The sequence below is a fragment of the Ctenocephalides felis genome, unplaced genomic scaffold (genome assembly GCF_003426905.1).
Source record: "Ctenocephalides felis isolate EL2017-DRISC unplaced genomic scaffold, ASM342690v1 CF-g0.4_SCAFFOLD_01062, whole genome shotgun sequence".
Lineage (NCBI taxonomy): Eukaryota > Metazoa > Arthropoda > Insecta > Siphonaptera > Pulicidae > Ctenocephalides > Ctenocephalides felis.
The window spans coordinates 30,569-54,789 of NW_020537216.1; the positions used below are offsets into that span (position 1 = coordinate 30,569).

Here is a 24,221-nt window from a genome sequence, read left to right on the forward strand (position 1 = left end):
ACCATACAAGTGTCATTGTTTATTATAAATAACAATTGTGTCATTCACTAATTTATTGCAGATAGCGGTCGTATTCTTTGGGATAATATATAAAAACATAATAAACTTCGATTCAACTGTTAATTTAAATGAACATTTTACTCTGTTGAACAGTGTGACTTATCAAATTGGCAGCAAAAACTACTCATATTGGAGTTTGTCCTACCAAGGAACGATTCTTATAAATTGTTTTCAATGTAAGTTAATTCTATATTTTGATGTCAATTATAGTTGACCACCAATTCCAGAAATTAAGTTTCAATTTAAGATCTACTTATTTACACTTACGAATACAATTTTTTTGCCTAATGTAGTATGTTAGTTGATTAAGAGTGTTTTTATCCCTTTGAATGACATAATATTAAAACCTAACTTTTTATATAAGATTGTCTTACTGTAAAAATTGCTATCTAACTTTTTCTTCTTTGTAAAAAGAACATTTTAGACACAAGTTTTATTTGTTCATCATTAGTTTAAAGTTGGAATTAATTTTAATGTGAAATATTTAATTCAGAATCTTATTGCAACATCATTTAACCTCATTTCTATAGATCTGGAGATTGTGATTTGTATATATCAAAAAATGGTCTGAAACCGTTGGTAGATCCATTGAGATATGATTTGCATTCAGCAACTTGTGGAGTTGATGAGGTTTTAGTACCACACTCGTGAGTATAGTTTAAAAATTACTCATTCGAGTTCTTCATAATTAAAAAAGAAATGCTCTTCGAGTACAGAGATAATAAAAGAATATTGTTTCATATAGAAAATTTTGAAATCTAGATATGATATGCATGAATTAATTTCAGTCTTTCATTTATCATTACATAGATATATTGAAGAGAATTAATGCTTAAAAGTATTGTTATAATCTTCCTTTTTTGGGTAGGGAACATTAATTGTATTATAATTTTATTACAATGTTTTAGTTTTAAACGGCCTATTAGCATTGGAGTCTATGGTTATTCTGCTTCTGAGAAGAATTTGTGTCAGTTAGATATTTACAAACCCATTGCAGAAGTTGATGTAATATCAGATTATTTAAAATTAAATGGTGGTATGTATTTTAATTACTAATGGTACTGCTAACTTATAATTAATTTATGTATTAATTTCCTATTTTTTAACACCAATTTTTTTATTGTTAATTTATTTGTTAATTTATTTGTTAATTTACTAATTTTTAAGTAATTTTTCAACTTGAATTAATTTATTAAACAGTATACTTACAAAACAAAATTATGTATATGATTTTTGATTTTTATAGATCAATTATAATTTCATTATTTTTTTTTGGTCTCAAATACTGTTTAAGTAAATATAAAATATATTTATTTTAAAAAAAATCATAGAAATTACAATGTTATCAAATGTTTCACATATCAATTTTATTTCTTGATTGTTTTTATATTATTCTTTTTCACATTTTGCAGAATACGTGAATTTTGAGTTATTACAACAAGATCATGAATATGCTAAAGAAAACAGGATAAATTTAGATATAGAAAATAGTAGGAACAGAAATAATTCACCAATACTGAAAATAATTGTTCAGTCTATACTAAGCACAAGTTTTGTGATAGATGCCTTTCTCGAGACATTTTTAATATTAATTTAATTAAGCTGTGAAGGATTTATTATGGAGTCTTCAGATTCTGATGATCCACCAGAAGTGGAGTCAAAGGTATACCCAAATTTGGGAATGCTTGACTATGAAAAGGAAATATTTTTAGATGTTATTCATGCAGATGGCCTTGTTGTTGCTGCTAGGTAAGGCGAATACACAATTATATATAAATTAAGGTTGAAAATGATACTATGATATTAATTTGAACAATGATAAATTGTGATTTAAGTGAATTTTTATAAAAATGTGATAATAAGCCATTATATTTAGAAATTTAAAGTATATACTATTTTCTTCATTATTTAGTTTAATTTTAAATAAATTTATAAATTATATGGTAAGACTAAGATTTTCTTTCTTATCACTGGATATTGCATATCGCATCAAATTTTATTGAAAATGATTGAATTGATTGATTATTAATTATTGTTATTTAATTTTATATACTAGTTCATACTAGATACATTCATATCCCATGACCGATTTATTTCTAATAAATTTAAATTCAACAATATACCAGTTTATTATATTTTTAGGGGCTTGAGTTGTAATGTTATTGTACAAAATTTAATGAAGGTATATTTAGATCCAGCTAATCTTATTATTGTTATTAATGCATCCAGTTTTGAGGAACAATACTTTATCAGTTTCCTCAATAGTGAACATACCCATGTAGCAGCAACTACCGCTCAAGAGAGGTATATTATTTTAAGGGTTGTTGCATTATAAAACTATGAATGGTATTAAGTTTGTTTTCCCACATAATGTATTATTTGAAACATATTGGAATTTTTTTTAATCAACTCATATTTTATATTAGCAACAAAAAACACATTTTGATTTTTTTAACATTATGAAGATTAAATATGTAAATGATTTTAAATAAAATGCTCTATTTTAGGGAATCTAATTATTTAAAGGTGGTATTCATTTTGTTTCTACTAGAATTTTAATAGTTGATTTGTTAAAGGAACGTGTACCAATATCATATATAACAGGAATAATTGTTTTACATGCTCATAGTGTAATTGAGTCATGCCAAGAAGCATTTGCTTTGAGACTATACAGGCAAAACAATAAGGTAACATTGCTATAGTTTATATAGGTGTTTATTCTTTGTGTATCACTTAAAGTAAGCTAATACTATAGTTAGTTTTTTCTTTTAAAATCTAAGTTGATCTAAGCTATGAAACAAATACAAAAAGTTATTAAAGTAGATTATTTGTATCAATTATTGGGAAGCTTTTTGTGTTAATGATTTATTTTAATAATAAACATGAATACTATTAACCTATCAAAAAATCCATATTTTTCAATACCATTGCAAAGTATATTAAGTTAATTATATTTTTCTCAACCCATAATTAGTAATTCAAACAATATTTAATTTTCCAGACTGGATTTATTAAAGCTTTCTCTAATAATGTTGAATCATTCACATTCGGGTATGGAAATGTAGAAAACGTTATGAAATCTCTTTTTGTAAAAGAGTTGCAAATATGGCCGAGATTTCATATTTCTGTGACTAACTGCCTGAAACAATTTGAACCTATTGTTATTGAACTTCATATTCCGATGACGGACAAAATGGTTAGGTTACAGACCTGTCTCTTAGACCTTATGAATTTTACTTGCAGGGAATTTAAGAATAAAGAAAAAAATATTGAACTTCATGTAAGCATTAATACATTTTTCACATAATATAAATTCAATATTTTTCCGCATTCACTTTTTATATGTACTTGTTTTTTAGGAAATAACAGTTGAAAACTGTTTAGTAAAGCAGTTTCAAAAGATTTTGCAAACGCAACTGGAATGTAAATGGCATCAACTTAAAACTACTACAAAACAGTTACTGCAGGATTTGCAAGTTCTCAGAAGCCTTATGGTGTATGTAAAAAAATAACAAATATTAATTAATTTGTTTGTCAACTTGTTGATCAATTTATTATCCAAATTTTATAATAAATTAATTCGAAAAAATCAAGATACCAAAATAATTACACTGCATACTACATAAAACTTTTTTAATTAATTGAATTATTGCATGTTAATAATATGCAATAACTTTGAAGCATCAATATTGTTTAAGTTCTTCTAAATCTTTACATATCTAAAATCGTAAGATTGATTTAAAAATTATAGTGATAATAATTATTCATTTTACTAATAAAGTGCAATAATTATTATAATTTAAGGGATATGATGTATTCCGATGCAGTTTCATTCTATGCTAAAATGAGACAATATCGAACAGCGGAATATGCCAGAAAGAATTTGAGTTGGATTTTATTAGATTCTGCTGAAACCATGTTTGATTTAACAAAACAAAGGGTTTTTAATGATAAACAAGGTTACTATCCAGTTTTCACAATAAGACGACTTCAAAAAACAAAATAATAAGTAAATTTTGATAAATTGAATTTTACTTTCAGAATTTGATCCAGAATTTTGTCCAAAATGGAAATTTCTATTAGAAATTCTTCGAGTTGAAATTCCTGCCCATATAGGTGAACATCAATCAAAAAGCAGTAATACATCACAAAAAATATTGATTTTGTGCAATAGCCAACGTACATGTGCGCAACTTCAAAATGTTCTGAAACTTGGCCCAGAAAAATATTTATTTGAAAATGCATTGAAGGAAGAAATAGATTTATCTAAAGTTTCCAAGCAATTTTCAAATTTCGATGTAAAAGCAGTTTCATCATACTTCAAAATTACAGGAAATTCACAAGCTAACACAACAGATGAAACAGATAATGTTAGAACACGTTCGAAAGCTACTTCTACAATATCTTCTAAGTCTGATGGGAAACCATCTAAAGGAAACGTTTTATTGAGAAATCTTTGTGCAGGTACTTGTTTCTACAGATAGTTTGATTAAATTAACGCAGATTAAATGTAAATTAAATTGATAACATAAATGAACTATTTGTTAACAAAAATCATCTCAAATCTCAGATTCTGCAAATATAAAACTAGACGAAAATATTGAGCAAGCACAAAATGAAGTTGATTTAAATAAAGTCTTGGAAACTGAGGATAATGCTTTTAAAGAAGATATAAATAAATCTTGCTATCTACTCACATACATGCAAGATTTGTGTGGGTCTGATATTTTGAAGAATAGTACACAGTTATATGAAGATTTTGATGAAGTGAGTGAATGCTTTTATTTAGATATAACCTTACCATTTATACTTGAATCTATGTTTATATTTTTAAATTTCTTATTAAAATTTTTATTTTTATATTAGATGGAGAATATGGATATGACACGCATATCAGAAGATAAGCCTATGATTTGCATATTTTCATGCAGGTCTATAGATGGAAATATGGATCTGACTAAATTGTTATTTCAAATGCAACCACATTATATTATTATGTATGAAAATAATATTTCTGCAGTTAGGCAGATTGAGGTAATTCAAATCAATGTCAAATAATACATTTAAAAAAGATTACAAAATCATTATAATTAAACATCAAAATTAAATACTATTTTAGACTTACGAAGCAAGATTGGGAAGACCGTCACAAGAAAGAACTAAATTATTTTTTTTGATTCATAATGGTACTGTAGAAGAACAATCTTACTTAACAAATTTACGTCGCGAAAAAAGGGCCTTTGATTTTATAATAGAAACGAAAAAAGTAAGTGATAATATTTTTAAGTTTGTAAGATTAAAAGAGTAAAATATCTTATTATGCATAACATGTTTATATGTTGTGTTTGTGTTAACAAAGTCTAATAATTGGGCATTTTTATATGTGTATGTACATCTTTTTTGAAATCTTCCTAACTTGATTGACTAATATTTTCAATAGATTTTGTGAGTAATTGAAAGGAAAATGAAATTTATTTCTAAGATTCATTACTCTTTTAGAACATGGTGGTTCCAGAATATCAAGATGGAAAAAGTGAAGGAAATTATTTACTTAAAAAAATAACGGCTAAAAGTCCCCAAAAAAGCACACGACAAGCAGGTATTTTTATTTGCCATGTAACTAATTACTAATTTTATTATGTTATTATATAACAATATGTTTGCTTCGTTTATTCTACAAAACTTTAAAATTTTATTAATGTTATCGAGTACATTTATATATGAATTATGTACATTGATTAATTTGCTGCAGATAAATCTATAATTACTTATATTATATAAAATCATGATATTTGTAAATTCATGTTAATTTAACACTTTCCACTAGTACATTGCAAAAGTAATATGTATTGTCATATGAGTGGAAAGAGTTCATTACATCGTGATTTTTTTTTTGTGCACAATTTATAAAAATAAATATTATTCATAGGTGGACAAGAAGAACCAGAAAAGCCCGAAGTCAAACCAAAAATAATTGTAGACATGCGTGAGTTCAGATCTGATTTGCCTGGTTTAATTCATATGCGTGGCATTCATATAGAACCAGTTACAATTACGGTAAAAATTTACATATTATGGCAATAATTCCATTTACTTCCAGATTTTTTTTTTTATATTAGCATATAAAAAGAAAATCAATTATGTTTTAATGCAAAAGGTAAAAAAAGAAAACTATTTTTTTGTAAAACTTTCAACTTTTTAATTTTTTATCTTATTCTAATCATTAATTTAGCAATTGTATTTTGAATGATGTATTTAGAAATCATATTTCCAATTGTGACACAATATATTGTTCTATAAAAATAATAAAAAATATTATGTAAGTGTCGAGTCGCATTCATTCAAGGTTCTTTCATTTTCATTTTTGGTTGTAGGTGGGTGATTACATTCTAACCCCAGAAATATGTGTGGAAAGAAAATCAGTATCTGATTTGATTGGATCTCTCAATTCAGGAAGGCTCTATAATCAATGCATTCAAATGAGTAGATATTATAGTAAACCTATGCTCCTCATCGAGTTTGATCAGAATGGACCTTTAATTTACAAGTTAGTCGTAATTGAAACCATACTATTGTCTTGAATTAAATTTACAATGTTCTTTTTTTGCATCAGGGACATCATTTAGTTTCTAATGACAAGGCAGGTATAGGCACAATGCAGAAATTGCAGTTGCTGACAATACATTTTCCAAAATTGAGGATAATATGGTCTCCTGGTCCATATGCCACCGCTCAATTATTTGAAGAATTGAAGGTATATGTGTAATTGAAATTATGATATTAACTAGATTTATTATTTAATGATATTTTGCTAATATGCATGCAATTGATAGCATTATTTGGAAATGTTCTACACATTCACTCCGCTATCAACATTTTATTTTTCATTTCATTACCAACAATTTATCTTTATAAAGCATGATAAAGAGCAACCCGATTCTAAGCAAGCTGCAATTTTGGGCACTGATGCCGACACTGTTGACATTGAATATGCAACGGACCATTACAATACGGGAATTTATGATTTTCTTATGAAACTGCCTGGAATTAATAGCAAAAATATTGGTAGAGTTATGAATTGCGGCGGATCACTTGATCAATTAATAAGAATGACCAAGGTAAGCTGAAGATACAAATGATATCTAATAAAAATACAAGTTTTTTAAATTTTTTAACTTCCCGAAGAGAAGTTTATGTTTTCATCAAAAAATCCGATTCGCTAATTTTATGTTTTCTCGACGTTTCAAGCCATTCTGAATCGAATGAGACCAAATTTGGAAAAAGTATGTGTGTGTGTGTGTGTGTGTGTGTGTGTTGTGTGTGTGTGTGTGTGCGTGTGCACCAACAGATTTTTTGCCGTAAATCGCCGTTTCCTCAAAAACGGCTGGACCGATTTCAAAAATTTAAAAGCCATTCGATGTATCTCGATGAGGACTATTGTTTGTCAGTTTTGTGCGACGATCGGCCAAACCGTTTCTTCGTAATAGCAAGAAGTGAAAACTCTTTCGTCCACGTTTTAGCCCGCAGTTATGAATCGATTTTGAAAATTCAAAAACCGTTCGAAAGATATTGTTTGGGAATCGTGCTGATTAGTTTTTGGTAGAGATCGGCCGGGCCGTTTTCTTGTAATAAAGTTTTAAAAAAAAAAAATTCGACGATTTTTATGATTATTTTTTTGACGGTAGATACCATAGTCTTCTAGATCATACTAAAATATTACGGCCCTACGACAACTGGTTCAGCTTTAAAAATTCGTCAAAGTTTGCAAAAATCAGTATGGTCTTTTTGGCATTTGTCAAAATTAGACTTTTGATCGACGTTTTCTCAAAAACGCCTGAACCGATTTTAGAAATTTAAAAGCCATTTGATGTATTTCGGTGAGGACTATCGTTGTCAGTTTTGTGTGACGATCTGCCAAGCCGTTTCTTTGTAATTTGAAAAAAAGTGTTGAACTTTTCGTCCACATTTAAGCTCATCCTACCGAACCGATTTTGAAAAATCAAAAACTGTTCGAAAGATATCATTTGGAAATGATGCTGATTAATTTTAGGTGAAAATCTACCGAGCCGTTTTCTTGTAATTAACTGTTGAAAAAAAGTGTTAAATTTTCGTCACATTTAAGCTCATCCTACCGAACCGATTTTGAAAAATCAAAAACTGTTCGAAAGATATCATTTGGGAATGATGCTGATTAGTTTTAGGTGAAAATCTACCGAGCCGTTTTCTTGTAATTAACTGTTGAAAAAAAGTGTTAAATTTTCGTCCACATTTAAGCTCATCCTACCGAACCGATTTTGAAAAATCAAAAACTGTTCGAAAGATATCATTTGGGAATGATGCTGATTAGTTTTAGGTGAAAATCTACCGAGCCGTTTTCTTGTAATTAACTGTTGAAAAAAAGTGTTAAATTTTCGTCCACATTTAAGCTCATCCTACCGAACCGATTTTGAAAAATCAAAAACTGTTCGAAAGATATCATTTGGGAATGATGCTGATTAGTTTTAGGTGAAAATCTACCGAGCCGTTTTCTTGTAATTAACTGTTGAAAAAAAGTGTTAAATTTTCGTCCACATTCAAGCTCATCCTACCCAACCGATTTTGAAAAATCAAAAACTGTTCGAAAGATATCATTTGGGAATGATGCTGATTAATTTTAGGTGAAAATCTACCGAGCCGTTTCCTTGTAATTAAATGTTGAAAAAAGTGTTAAATTTTCGTCCACATTTAAGCTCATCCTACCGAACCGATTTTGAAAAATCAAAAACTGTTCGAAAGATATCATTTGGGAATGATGCTGATTAGTTTTAGGTGAAAATCTACCGAGCCGTTTTCTTGTAATTAACTGTTGAAAAAAAGTGTTAAATTTTCGTCCACATTTAAGCTCATCCTACCGAACCGATTTTGAAAAATCAAAAACTGTTCGAAAGATATCATTTGGGAATGATGCTGATTAGTTTTAGGTGAAAATCTACCGAGCCGTTTTCTTGTAATTAACTGTTGAAAAAAAGTGTTAAATTTTCGTCCACATTCAAGCTCATCCTACCCAACCGATTTTGAAAAATCAAAAACTGTTCGAAAGATATCATTTGGGAATGATGCTGATTAGTTTTAGGTGAAAATCTACCGAGCCGTTTTCTTGTAATTAACTGTTGAAAAAAAGTGTTAAATTTTCGTCCACATTTAAGCTCATCCTACCGAACCGATTTTGAAAAATCAAAAACTGTTCGAAAGATATCATTTGGGAATGATGCTGATTAGTTTTAGGTGAAAATCTACCGAGCCGTTTTCTTGTAATTAAATGTTGAAAAAATGTGTTAAATTTTCGTCCACATTTAAGCTCATCCTACCGAACCGATTTTGAAAAATCAAAAACTGTTCGAAAGATATCATTTGGGAATGATGCTGATTAATTTTAGGTGAAAATCTACCGAGCCGTTTTCTTGTAATTAACTGTTGAAAAAAAGTGTTAAATTTTCGTCCACATTTAAGCTCATCCTACCAACCGATTTTGAAAAATCAAAAACTGTTCGAAAGATATCATTTGGGAATGATGCTGATTAATTTTAGGTAAAAATCTACCGAGCCGTTTTCTTGTAATTAACTGTTAAAAAAAAATTTAAGTCTTTTTTCATGGAACTTTTTTGGCGATATACATCATGGTCTTATAGAACTTACTGTAATATTACAGCATTACGACAAGTAGTTTAATTTTAAAAATTCGTCAAACTTTGCTAAAATTATTATCGTTTTTTTTTTTAAAAAGTAGGATTGATGAAGTATATTATTTACACATTTTTTTGATCAAGTCGATTATTTACACATATCGGGAAGTTCATGTAATTTGCCTCAAGGCTAAATATCAAAACCAACTAGTTATTATTTTTATCTTCCTATATCTGCAACCAAAATTTTTGAGTTTTATCTTCGCAAATTAGTAATAATTTTCTGATTTTACAATCTTTGTTAGTGTATTCAATATTCAAGCTTAAGTTCCTTATTACAAATTATGTCCTGGAAAATAATTATTTAAATGAAAAACTTTGATACATATTTTTTTTATATTTTATGAATTAACAATACATATGTGAATTTTGTTTAGGATGAACTGTGTTGAACTGTTAGGTAATCAAAAAGATGCAGACATGTTTGGAATATTGTTCATCTAATTCATAAACCAGTTGATAATGAAATCAAATCCAGTTCTGCTACAAACAGAAAACTTCGTATGAAAAGTAGATTGGGCAGAAATTTCAAAAAGACGTAATATTTTAGTGATTCATTTTAGGAATCGCTTATCAATCATTTAACTTTTTAATCTTAAATGAAATAGTTTCCACATGTAATAATTTAAGTAGAGCAACTTTGTACATACATTTATCAATTTTACAATTTTCTTATTTGATATTTGATACTAAATATTTTTAATATTGAAATATTTTAACATCTGAAAGTACAAGACAATTTCATATTTCTTAACAACACAATATTATTTGTACTTAAATGTAAATAAGACCTTGAATAGATAACAATAGGCCATAAAAATATAATTCATTTTTTACTTATTATTTATTAATTACATAGTGAATTATTGTTTGTGGTGGTAAAACTTGGTGTTTGAATGATAATATATGGGTAATATCTAGTATCCACATTATCTAGTACTCTACATTTAGTTTTGTAAGTTTGTATAATATTTTGTATCCATTTGTACATTCTGTGCATGTCCACATAGTTAACAATTGTTAACTTTAAAGTGTTTTGTAGCTGTGGCTTACCGCTACGGAACAATTGTAAAAACTTAATTTTTTGGTGATAAAATGTTATAATATATTCAGTTAAATCAGTTCATTGTTTTTATATTATCCTGCTTTTTAGCATTCCTATCCGCTGTCATTAAAATTTGTTGTATGGTTACTACATATCTGGTATAAAAATATTCACTTAGAAAAAAAAGTATAGTTGAAAATAGTGAAAGTGGTGGACGTAGCTCAGAGGTAGTATGCCTGTTTGTAAATTGTAATATATAATTATACTTGAATACATATAATATATATAATCTAACTATTAAAGATGTACGAAAAAAGCCCAGTATCAAGTAAAATTTTTGACAGAATTGGAAGAATATGCAATAGCATTAGCAGAAGAGATGGATTCAGAAGAAAAAAAATTAGTAAAATTAAGATAAATTAAAAGACGAATTAATAGAACTATTTGAAGAAGTAGATAATACTGACTCAGTAATCAAATCATTATATGGTATATTAAGTATATGGTTTTTATAATGAGCAACTATTTCGGCTTATTTTTATTTATATTTAAATCTTATTGACAAATCAGTAAATTGCGTGTTGTGGCAGCAACCCGGTGAATGATTTTGAAAATGAGAAATTTAAGTATTCAACCGATATAATTTATTTCATATTTCTTAAAAACGATGTGACGATCCCTAATGCTCTATTCAGTATTAGTTCATACATATTAGTTTATACTTATTTTTATCTATGAGTTCATATATGGTTCTAAATAGATAAAATCTTGATAATAAAAGAGTTACCAAAAGTACACAATTTTCTAATAAATATAATAGCTAAATAAGATAGCCACGACATAAAAGTACATATATAATATATTAATATATGAACTATAACTCCGTTTTGGCTTTTGTTTCTAATCCATTTATTGATTATAATAAATTTGACAATGACAGGTGACAGCTGTCACCAGCTACCATTTTTAGCTGTCAAATGAAAGTTTTAGCAAACGTGGTTGAAACATGTCATGCCAAACATTATTATTTTTGTTTAAATTAATATGATAAATGATCATCAACAAATATTTCAGCATAACAATAAAAGAAAAATATCATAAACGTCTTCACAGAAAAACACTTAACTCGTGTTTGCACTTAGCGATATAATGATACATAGCTTGTTTATAATAAATAACTCTGGGTAATTTTTAATTCTGATATTTTTATTTGTGTCTAAAAGTTATTTAATTGTGCCAAAATTTTAGTGATGTCTTCCTGGAGAAACATTGGAGAAGTGTTGTTTCACGTTCAGTTTGCGATTATTTTCTTGATGCACAAAGGGCAACGCCAAACGTATGTCAATGAAATTATTTATATACATGATCAATCAAATATTGTAGCAAACTTTTTTCTATTATTTTAATACTGCTTAACAAAAACTTTTTTATACAAATAATATTCTATTAAAATTTTATAATATTAAAATTAATCTACTAAGAACGTTGAATTACAAAGTATTTAGTAATTCAATTTTCTATTTTTGTACAGTACTATTTAAGATCATCAGCTTTATAAAAGCTGGAAAGACTGTTTAAATGTTTCATCATTTAATTTATATGCTAGAAGTATATTTTATGTTTATAGCTTTTTAATAACAAAAACGATAGATAAAAAAATACATTTAAATTAAAGAGGCTAAATGTAAAAACTGAAAATGTTTTTATTCAATCAAATTCTATATCTCTCTTGATTTGTGTTAGAACAAAGAGTAAATAGTTATTAATGATAAATTAATCACTTTAGGATGTACCGCCTGTTATTCCCACACCACATCATTATTTAGTATCTGTTCAACGTGATGGAATAAGCCTCGTAGCAGCTTGCAAACAAGAAGTGGCACCTTTATTTGTAATAGAGTTTTTACACAGAGTAATTGATACATTTGTGGATTATTTTTCTGAATGCACAGAGACCATAATAAAAGAAAACTATGTTGTTGTTTATGAATTGCTCGATGAAATGTTAGACAATGGCTTTCCATTAGCAACAGAAAGTAACATATTGAAAGAACTTATAAAACCTCCAAACATATTACGAACAATTGCAAATACGGTTACCGGGAAATCAAAGTGAGTACCTTGTTTTACAAAAAGATTGAAATTTTGACCAAGTTGGCATAAAATAATTTTTGTTCAAGTGTTAGTGGCACACTTCCAAGTGGTCAGCTTTCAAATGTTCCCTGGCGACGAACAGGTGTTAAATATACCAATAATGAGGCATATTTTGATGTTGTAGAGGAAGTTGATGCAATAATTGATAAATCGGGTGCTACGGTATTTGCAGAAATTCAAGGATATGTATGAAAGTTATGTTTATATCAATAAATCAATTCTATATTTTTATACTATGTTGTATATTTATAGATTGATTGTTGCATTAAGCTGAGCGGTATGCCAGATTTAACACTTTCATTCATGAATCCAAGATTGTTTGATGATGTGTCATTCCACCCTTGTGTTAGATTCAAGAGATGGGAGGTTTGTTTATTTTGGATACAATATTATTTCACTTTCAAGAATTAGATAAGCATTCTATGCATTAGTAAAACAAATAATATTTTTGGTATAATGTCTGAAGGGCATTCCTAATTAAGTATACTTAATTTTTTTCAGAGTGAAAGAATTTTGTCATTCATTCCACCAGATGGTAACTTTAGATTATTATCATATCATATAGGCATGCAAAGTGTTGTAGCTATTCCAATATATGTAAGACACCACCTCACCTTTAAACCCAATGAGCAAGGCCGTTTAGATATTACAGTTGGTCCAAAGCAAACGTTAGGTAGAACTGTGGAAGGTAAATTTTCTTATCCAATTTTGAAATCAGTAATTGAATTTGTTTCTTTTTACCTTTAACTTTCTAAATTCCGAATTTAGGTGTGCGTTTAGAAGTTTGTTTACCAAAATACGTTTTGAATTGCTCATTGGTAGCAAATCAAGGAAAATACTCATTTGACCCTGTAACTAAAATATTACATTGGGAAGTTGGTCGTATTGATGTAACAAAACTGCCAAATATCAGAGGAACAGTAAGCTAAATTTCAATTTATATTTTATTAAACAATTTGAATTTACATTTTAATAACTACATTACCAAAAAATATGTTATAGGTATCAGTTACAAGTGGTGCCAGTACAGTGGAATCAAATCCTTCCATAAATGTTCATTTTACTATTAGTCAGCTCGCTGTATCTGGTCTTAAAGTTAATAGGTTGGACATGTATGGGGAAAAGTATAAACCATTTAAAGGGGTCAAATATGTAACAAAAGGTGGCAAATTTCAAATAAGAATGTGAAATAAATATCCATATATATATATACAAATATATTCAGTGTGAGCTCATAATGATTTTTATATGAATTTTATTTAAACCTAAATAAATTTAAACACAAATATCTAAGAATTAAAAACCTGGTATTACTCTGCCTCTTTTAACTGCCTTTTTTAATTTTATTTTTCTTATCATCTTTTCTTTTATTTATATTTGCTTCTCGTTTCTTTTGTCTCTCTTCCTGTGCCTTTTTAACTCCTTCTTTCCTAGCTTGCCATTTTTTGGCACTGGATCTTTTAATTTGTTCTTGTTTTTTAACTGATTTTTTCAATAAGTCAGGGTCGTCCCTTACTTTTTGTCCATCTGCTTTAGCTAATGCAGCTTTCCAGGCTAATTTTTCTTTTAATTCTTGCGCTTTTTCAACATCTCCTTGAGACTTCAATTCTTCTAGTTTTTCTTTATTTTTATTTAATTTTTCAAGTATCTTCTGCGGGTCATTCTCAGCCTTCTTTTCTAAAATGGGCACAGTCAAATTAGAAATACACAAATATAGTAAAATTTCATAAATAATTCTTAATTTATGACAAAAACTGGTCATAGAATATGAATGAACATTATTACTGTACAATACAATTTGAAGACAATTTTACTCAGTTAAAATTAGTGTTGTTTTTAAATACTTACTGAATTTCTTATTATTTGCATCCGAAAAGTCAAATTTGAAAAGACCATTTTGCCTTGACTATTAAATACAGGTTTCGATGGCTTAATATTCTTTTCAGTGTCATCATTTTCTTCTGATTTAACTTCACTTTCTCCTGCTTTAGGTACTTTTACTGTTTTAGTATTCAATCTTTCTCCTTTTTTAATCTTTTTCTTTATATGTGTTCGTAACGCCTTTTGGATAATTTATCTTTATATGTGAATGTTTTCTTTTTTTTAAACTCTCTAAACGTGCTTGCAACTCTTCCAAACTTTTTGCTCGAGATGCTTTAAGTCCTTTTGAAGATGTGGCTTTTAAAAGTTTATTTTTTCCGACTTTTGATTCAGCGGGAATTTCATCGTCATCTAAATAAACATGGTTATATTAATTATTTAATTATATTTCTTTTTATAAATGGTCTCTTTACATACCTCTGTTTTGACTTGGAAGATCAACTTTAGAAAATACATTTGTGATAAATGAGTTCTCATCAAGCAAAATTTGTTTAATTTTATTTATATTAAAATTAGTTTTATTCATTTTGAGTTGCATAATTTAGAAATTTAAATAAATTTTATTATAAAGTTTACTTTATTAATAAAATATAAATGCTAAACTTAACCTTATATTTAATACATTTCCACCTTAAAGAAAACGTGCGTTTATGTCACGTATTGTTGCCACATACAGTATGACCACAACGCGCATATGAAAAACTTTCGTTTGACATTTGATATAAAAATTAACCTTACATTTTAAAATTTTTGTCTTCAACATAAAAATATTTTACACTAACATTTAATATATTTCGACGGTTTTGTTTAGTTATACAACTGAGTAATTATAAACCAATAGATAATTTTATATTCTAAAATGGTGAGTTATTTTAAATATAAATTATTAATTAAATATAATATAATGTATTAATATTACTTACACACAATAATTTTAGCTTCATCTGATATATTTAATAACAACATTTTTGTATATAAATTAAATTTAATATGAAATTATATTTTCTGTATATAGTTTTTATCCACATGTTATAAAATTAAGCCTGAATGTAATAGTTAGTTTCAACTGTCACCTTTAAATTCTATTACAACAGACAGAAACCTAAATGCAATCCACTTTATGCGATTTCTAACATGAATATTCAGAACTGTTTGATTGCTGATTTTTTACATTGAATATCTTTTTCCATATCTATTATCCATATCTGCTGTGCTTCTTCAGTAAATTGCAACTTTAATTTAACTTGCAATATTTATAAAACGACTATTTTTCATTTATTACTTTTAACTATATGCATAGACAAGTGTTAAAAAGTATCTTTTTCAATTATTTTTTAGTCAGTGACGATTCACACAGATGTTGGTGATATGAAAGTAGAAGTGTTTTGTGAAGATTGTCCTTTAGCTGCTGAAAACTTTTTAGCATTATGTGCTAGTGATTATTACAATGGTTGTTTATTTCATCGAAATATAAAAGGTTTCATAGTACAAACTGGCGATCCTACTGGTACTGGTAAAGGCGGTACCAGCATTTGGAATAAAAAATTCAAAGATGAATTTAAAGAAAATCTGAAGGTTAGAAAAAAGATTGTTTTACATAATATTCTCTTTTCTCATGAATAAACATATTTTATTTTTAGCATAATGAGAGAGGCATGATATCAATGGCGAATAATGGACCAAATACTAATAGTAGCCAGTTTTTCATAACTTATTCTGAGCAACCCAGCCTAGATTTAAAATATACAGTTTTTGCAAAGTAAGCTTCCCCAAAATACATGTGTGTAATATTATATACAACCATACAATTTTATTAAACTATATTGGTTTTATATTTTTTCAGAGTGATAGACGGTTTTGATACTTTAGATGAATTAGAAAAATTCCTGTCAATCCCAAAACTATAAACCAACAACAGAAGTTAGAATTTCAAGTATAACAATACATGCAAATCCTTTAGCAAAATAGATTTTGGTAATTATCATATAAAATAATAATTTGCATATTTTACTATTTTATAAGAATTTTTTAATGGTAAGTAATTTTATAAGAAGAAATATATTATTAAAGAAACTTTTTTATTAACAAAAATCATAAGCTCGTAATAAATGTGAAGTGGCCAACTGTATATATACATCTAAAATACACTTAATATCTCTTAATACTTAAGCACTTAATATAAGTACAAAAATAGTTATTTAGCTTAACTTAAATATAATTTGTGATTGCATTTTCTTACCTCATATATCTTTGTATGAATATTTATGAACTAGTAATATCTTGACAGTGTTCTCTAACAGGATATAAAATTTAAATTTGTTTGAATTTAATTTAATAAATTTCTTATTAAAGAAAGCTTCAAACTTATCATTTTAATGAAAGAAGCATTAAAAACTGGACTGAGAAGTAGATAAAATATTAATTGGTAATATTATAATAAATTATCTAAGAGGACTATCTTGAAATATAATTTTACTTTTAAGAATCCTATTGAATTTTGTAAGTAACTCAAAATATCATCAAACTCATAAGTAAAAAATTAAGAATAAGACTTTTACAAGCAACTTAAAGCTATCCACTGCTGATAATTATAATTTGCCCTCATTACGTCACCTTTGTTTAAATTTCTTCAACATTATGTTGATCACTGTAATCGCCATTGACCCTTTTACCTTTTGGATCGAACGGGCTTCTTAAATGACAATTAGCGTCATATAGTTTTCCCATTACTTCTACTTGATATTTTCCAGTTTTGAGAAAATCTGCGTCAATAACGCCTCCATCAGGACGAGAAATGTAAGCTTGGCCAATTGGTTTGCGTAATGTGTAACCATATTCGCCGCGTCGAAGATGACCGACGATTTCACCGTTTCGCCAAACGCCTTCTAAGCCCCATATTGGCACCTAAAATTATTAATAAATGGTAGATTATTCTCGTTTAACTTGCCTAAGCAAATATCTGAACCGATTTCAAAAAATCAAAATCCAATCAATAAAACTTTGTAAGTACTCGCTTTAAATAGTAAGAATTTGCAAAATTTGTCAATCAATCAATTGATTGATAATTATTCGAGTAACTACACTATTTTATTATTAACTACCCGTTGGGTAAGTTATAGTAATCGCACAAAAATCGAAAATGAATATTTTTATAATTTAACGTTTCAAAGGTTTCTGAAAATTTCTTAGAAAAAATAGATGTATGTGTGCGTGCGGATACAAATTTTCGTCGACGATTTCGGGAACACCGATCAACCAATTTGAATAATTAAAGAACATTCGATTCGTATTGATAAGGAGACGTGCTGATTAGTTTTTGGCAAAGGCAGGTCTAGTCATTCCGAAAAAACAGGGCAAAAAGTACCAAAAACGGTAACTCAGTTTTTAAATAAACGGAGCGTTCGATTTTAATAATTGAAAAAACATATTACTTGATTGACAAGATGAAAAACTGATCAAATTTTTAGGAAGGCAGGTCTAGCGGTTTCGGAGATCTAGACTAGATAGATCTAAAAATGCCATTGACGGTCAAAAGTGATCATTAGACATATGCTCATCAAATTATCAGATATTTATTTATTTAATAATATGTATCAATTTTGTTAACATTTCTATGAGTTCCGTGACATTGTTTGTTCATTAGACGGCGACGTGGCGCTTACGCGCTTCCATATTTCGTCTCTATGCAGATAAAGCAGAGCGATTGCTTTGATAAAAAGTTCAAAATTTCCAAAATGTTTCAAAATAAAAATAATTTTTTTAAAGTCTTTCTGCCAAAAAAGTCAACTTTTTCAAAAATTAAAAATTTCTCAAAAATCTATTTTTTTCGAAGTTTGAAACAAACTTTAATCTTTATTTAATCAAAAAATAATTTTTGGTACGGGAAGTTTCAGCAATTTGCCTTAAGGCACGATGTCACTAGTTTCATTTATTATTATATAGTCTAGGGCTTATTCTATGGCGATTTTTTTAAGTCTTTTGTCACAATTTCGTTTCAGTGCCATTAGTTTCTATTGTGTAATAAGTCGAGTCAGTTTCTGCACAGTGTTGTGTTATTCATATATAAATAAGCAGTTATCAGTTTGTCAATTCTCAATGCGATCAAATCATTATTTCCAAACCACCAGTAGCTGTCCGGTTGGACTCTACACAGGTAATATTACCTTTATATAAAATTACTACATATTCCTTTCTGAATATCCTTATTTTTGTTATTCTTCGGTGTATATATTGTTTACATACAATAAAATACTCTGGAAGGGGTTAAAACCCATCCCCAACAAAACATGGTTCAAAAAGTATGTTAATTAGCCCATTTTGTAAAATTTTGATTAGAAGTTTTACATAATTATTTTGTAAATTTTTGAAGTTGTGCATTTTTTAAACAATTTACTAACTTGAGCATCCATAGTGAAAAAAGCCAATTTTCGCCTGATGCCATTTTTGCGTTGTTCGTCAATGGCTGCTTTTTCCGATGTAGTCTCCAGTCTTTCGGCATGTAAATGCCAATCCTGCTTCTATTGGCGTATCATCAGGCCGCAGGTCAGAATGCCATAAATGGTACCCTAATAATCAGGCCAAAAAATATGTATAAATAGTATCACTAATGGAAGATTAAACGTTGGCTGCTGGTTAGTTAGATGATACGTATCTCAATAATATTACAGCTGCTATGAGTTGTGAAAATGTCTAATTTTAATAAAATAATATATCTTATATATTTACCCTTTTCACTACTTAATGAGTATAAGGCTCTGTATCCTGCATTTCTAAGTCCTTTAGATTTTCCAACATCCATCAAAGCTCGAAAAATTGGCACGCAGTCTTCATTTCGCATATGCAATTCATAGCCTAGCTCTCCCACAAAACTTACACGAAGTGCACGACATACATAAGATTTAGCTAAAAATGAACATTCAAATTACAAGTAATTTAAGTTCAATATATTATAATATTGGATGATTCAGTAGATCAGTAGATCTTGGAATTTCAATTTTAAAGTTTGGAGTTGAAGGGTTTTCCGAGCACAAAATGTTAGTGAAAGTCCTATAAAAGAGTCAATATCTCGAGTGCATTGTAGTCATAATGAGCTTATTCTCTGAAGTTCTTAATAGACAGAACCTAATAATTCAACCAAATTCTGAATAATTATATAATAACTACTAAATATATAATAATTAAATATGAATATTTTAATTAATATTAGTTTTGGATTTGCATAAGATGTGATTTTCGAGATTAATAGCGGTTAATTATGCAATAATTTTAAATCAATCACAGTTAAGAGATCAATTGTGATCTTTGATTTTTAAAACTTACATAATCCATCCTTAATCGTGAGCATGTTGTTGAATTTGGTGGAAGCGCCTCATCACTCAGGTTTGCATTTGTCATCTGTTTTAGTATTTCACGGCTATAATATTTTAATGTACAGTTATTTATGGTTCTTAAGTTATGATTTAAGGTTATTGAGCTATTCTGATATCCAAAATATGATTAAGTTATTAATTTTGTTAAATTATATACCTATTAGGCCCTTGTATCGATAAAACTCCCATTTGATCAGTGACATCTCTAATGTGGCACTTGAAATTTTTTTCTCTTAGAATTGACTTTATGTGAACATAAGTGTGATAAGCCGATGCGCCTCCAGCAACTATATAGAATCCTCGACCCTGGTTGGAAATTGGTTGAACATGAAGTTTATTAGTTTCTTGGGTAAATTAAACAAGCCAACCCTTTTATTTTGTTCTATTTCTTACCTTGAATATTGGATCTGTGATATTTCCGACTCCAGGATCTATGGCCGATATAGTTACATCTGCTTCTACGCCACCATTCTGATTTAATGCACATGTGTATACCGTTCTGAAATTGTAGGATTACATATTTCATAAAATTTATATCTTCTATGAATATACAAAAAATGTCCAAACATTTGGACAAGGAAAAGAACTGAAACTAAAAGCTAGATGCAGTTACTTAACTCCTAAAAAGTTAGCTGATAGTTATTTGAAAAATAAATATTATGCGATAAATTTGCAAATTAAAAAATAAAAATAATTGATTGATTGTGATTGGTTGAATAATATCGTTATCGAGATAACTTATAATGATAATTCTAAATGTTTAATACTTTTTATTTAATTATATGTAAAACTATAGCAAGTGTAAAGAATCTTTCGCCTTAAATAATTTTAATAATTAGCAACACTGACTTGTTGTAGGTTTGTTTGTGTTTGCAGTAAATATGTAGTCACTGGCTTGCTGGGCATCAGGTCCTGTTAAATATAGTTTGCAAAATAGCTCATATTGAACAAAGCTGCCTGCTTTCGACACGCCATTGCTTCGGAAGCAATCTATTAACATAATCAAAATATTGATATAAGTAAATAGAATTCAAGTTTCATAAAAATATTTGTCAAAGACTTACGATATCATGGCATTCGGGAAATCCAAACCGATATTCTCCTTTTAATTTCTCTACATATCTCTGGTCTGGTGATTTTTGGTGGCCGTAACTGCCATACCAGTCATATGTTGTCACAGGTGCTGCTGTTTTAGCATCTGGTGATTTGACTTTGTCTTCTAGAAGTAACCTGGACGTTCCCAACCATGTCTCTCTTCCATAACTGCGTGATATGCCAACATTTCCTGAGATAAATATTTTAAAATAAATATACAAATGCATTTTGAAATGGTAAACATTATATATATATATATATATATATATATATATATATATATATATACATATAATGGTACTTATATAAATAAAAATATGTGCAATAATTTAATTTAAATATTAATGTGTATATTACAAAGATATTGTATTTGATACGTACATCATGTAGTGGGTCTAGATGTAAATTACGCCCAGCTAAAGATTCGTCATGTGGGAAAACTATGCTGTAATTTTTCACATAGCTTTCGTGACTTTTCTCAGTGGCCCATTTCGTATCATTCATCTGTTTGGGTGAAAATCGTCGTATGTCGTAAGCAAACATGTCGAAATCTGGCCTTAAAAAAGAAAATATGCATTCTATAAAAGTTTTTTTTTATACAGCATAATTTATTTGTTGTAAGTTGATAATATACCTTCCATTTATTATCCATTTCGCCATTTGTTTGGCGCAGCCTGCTCCCAACATCATGCCGGCGGAATTATATCCACAGTTATGAAATAAACCTATCAAAAGTAAAATATTATTATTTTTTACATTCATAGAATTCGGATCTTAAACAATTTTTATAAGATATTTTTCATACCTTTTATAATTTGAATGTAAAATATTTATAATTTACACAATCTAAATAATATTTATATTTTTCATTAACAAATTTAATAAGTTTTTATAAGTTTGATATCAAAGCTTATCACTAACACAGCAATAAGATACATGGATATATAAGCCAAAATTAATCTACACACACTAAGGTTTGAAAATAAATTTAATAAACAACTTAAATTTTTTGTTAAAATGTTCTGACGCATCAAACGAAGTTCTTGACGAGATATACCGGCTTTTTCTGAAACACTTATCAGTGGAAGGTGCAAATTCATGTTTTTTTCATGCTAAATTTGTTGAATGCAAAATTATTTGGGACTTGTTTCAAAACAGCCATTATATGATTATAGCTGAACATAGTATAAACATAAAGATGTGATATTAAGTTAAACTTACCATGTAATCTAGGATCGGGCCCCATAATGGGTTTATGATCCGGTGTGAAAGATTCTGGTCCACAAACTGTTGACTTTATCCCAGCTTGGTCGAAAGCGGGGCAAATCTTGCCGGCCCAAGAAGTGTGTGCTTCAAAAACAGACCAATCCAGTTCGTATAATCCAAATGAAAAGTCTGGTGGCACCTGAAAGAAAGTAAGTAGCAATCAAAGAAAATGTAGCCTATGTAGTTATCGAACAAGGTTAATTGCGAGCATACGCTCTGCATATCACCTAAATTGGTGATAGATTATTTTTGATAGTTTGAGTTTATGATTGTATACATATATATATTATATATATATATATAAGCATATTGAAAAGCGAAGTCGAGAGTGAGCAATAAATGATATCAGAAGAAAGAAAGTAACTGAAGATGAGGACATACCGGCGGACTTGCTGAAAGAGCTGGGCAACAACGGATTAAGGAAACTGACCAAATTGTTGAACTAAATATACCGAACGGACGATGACCAAAGGACCTTTTGGGTGTCATGATGAAAATTTTCAGAAAAAGCACAAAGCAAAAAAGTGCAGCGGCCACAGGACGATCAGTTTGACTTCGCACACAAGAAAGATTCTCGATAAAATCCTTACGAGACGTTTAGATAATAAGATCGAGCAGCACATGAGCGAAGATCAGTTGAAAGGTTCTGAAAACACAATAAAAAACGTATGAAAAGCTCTGGACAAAATCCTTACGAAATGATTAGATAATAAGATCGAGCAGCACATAAGCGAAATCAGTTTGGTTTCAAATAAGAATGAGGCATCAGGGACGCTGTTAGAATATTGAGGATAGTGCGGATAGATGTCCCGGTGTTAACGAGGACATATGTTTTGTTTTATAGATTGGCAGAAAGCTTTTGACAGAGCGAAATGGAGTAAGCTTATGAGAATTATGAAGTCTAATAAGGTCGATTGAAGAGATTGCAGGGTGATCCAGAATCTGTACATGGGAGAAAAAGTGAAAGTCCCAGTGAATTAGGGGACAAGGTTGCTGCATGTCATCGATCCTATTCAACCTGTACGGAGAATGACTCGTCAACGAGGCACTTGAAGACACTGGAGATTATCATTACTATTATTATGTATTATTATTATTATTATTATTATTATTATTATTATTATTATTATTATTATTATTAATTATATATAAATATGAATATTACCTTTCCAAGAAGTATAGGATCGGTTTCATATCCTCCCATACAAATGCTCTCTCCTTGAATCCGGAAGTAAACTGACGCATCATGATCTCTTATATTTGGTAATCCTTGCGCACCCATAGGTTCCGAAACGATATAAGCGTGCTTCATAGGAATCAGAGGCAAGGATAAACCTAAATCTTCTAATAGATGTCCACTCCATACTCCTAAAAACATACGGCAATATATTTAACTTTTCCTAGGGTAAGATATAGTAATCGCAATAAAATCGAAAATAAATTTTTTGCATATCTTTCAAAGGTTTCTGAACATTTTGGTGAGTGTGAGTGTGTATGTATGTTTGGATACAATTTTTCGTGCACGATTTCGGGCGTACGGATCAACCGATTTCAATGATTCAAAAAACATTTGATTCCTATTAATGGAAAGATGTTCTGATTACTATTCGGTGAAGACAGGACTAGCCT

At 28.7% G+C, this 24,221-nt stretch overlaps 3 protein-coding genes and 2 pseudogenes across 3 annotated transcripts; 3 read left to right on the forward strand and 2 right to left on the reverse strand.

The window, feature by feature from the left end:
* The first annotated feature begins 226 nt into the window (after positions 1-226).
* LOC113365502 lies at positions 227-10,174 on the forward strand (annotated as a pseudogene).
* A 1,666-nt stretch (positions 10,175-11,840) lies between these two features.
* LOC113365496 (AP-3 complex subunit mu-1-like) lies at positions 11,841-14,291 on the forward strand. The gene is made up of 8 exons (XM_026607042.1): positions 11,841-12,011; positions 12,076-12,163; positions 12,614-12,939; positions 13,008-13,167; positions 13,234-13,347; positions 13,483-13,669; positions 13,750-13,901; positions 13,984-14,291. The coding sequence occupies exons 1-8, from the start codon at positions 11,977-11,979 to the stop codon at positions 14,167-14,169; spliced, it is 1,248 nt and encodes a 415-aa protein (XP_026462827.1). The 5' UTR covers positions 11,841-11,976; the 3' UTR covers positions 14,170-14,291.
* On the reverse strand, positions 14,291-15,442 carry LOC113365497 (annotated as a pseudogene).
* Positions 15,443-15,623: 181 nt separating this feature from the next.
* Positions 15,624-16,775, forward strand: LOC113365501 (peptidyl-prolyl cis-trans isomerase-like 3). The gene is made up of 4 exons (XM_026607045.1): positions 15,624-15,724; positions 16,201-16,437; positions 16,503-16,621; positions 16,706-16,775. The coding sequence occupies exons 1-4, from the start codon at positions 15,722-15,724 to the stop codon at positions 16,767-16,769; spliced, it is 423 nt and encodes a 140-aa protein (XP_026462830.1). The 5' UTR covers positions 15,624-15,721; the 3' UTR covers positions 16,770-16,775.
* A 701-nt stretch (positions 16,776-17,476) lies between these two features.
* Positions 17,477-23,956, reverse strand: LOC113365503 (sarcosine dehydrogenase, mitochondrial-like). Its single transcript, XM_026607047.1, is given in 14 exon segments — positions 17,477-17,766; positions 19,260-19,331; positions 19,333-19,427; positions 19,588-19,763; positions 20,195-20,275; positions 20,389-20,537; positions 20,625-20,730; positions 21,077-21,161; positions 21,164-21,221; positions 21,454-21,516; positions 21,708-21,882; positions 21,961-22,051; positions 22,548-22,731; positions 23,758-23,956. Coding segments are annotated over 14 exon segments (1,767 nt in total). The 5' UTR covers positions 23,905-23,956; the 3' UTR covers positions 17,477-17,481.
* Positions 23,957-24,221: the final 265 nt, after the last annotated feature.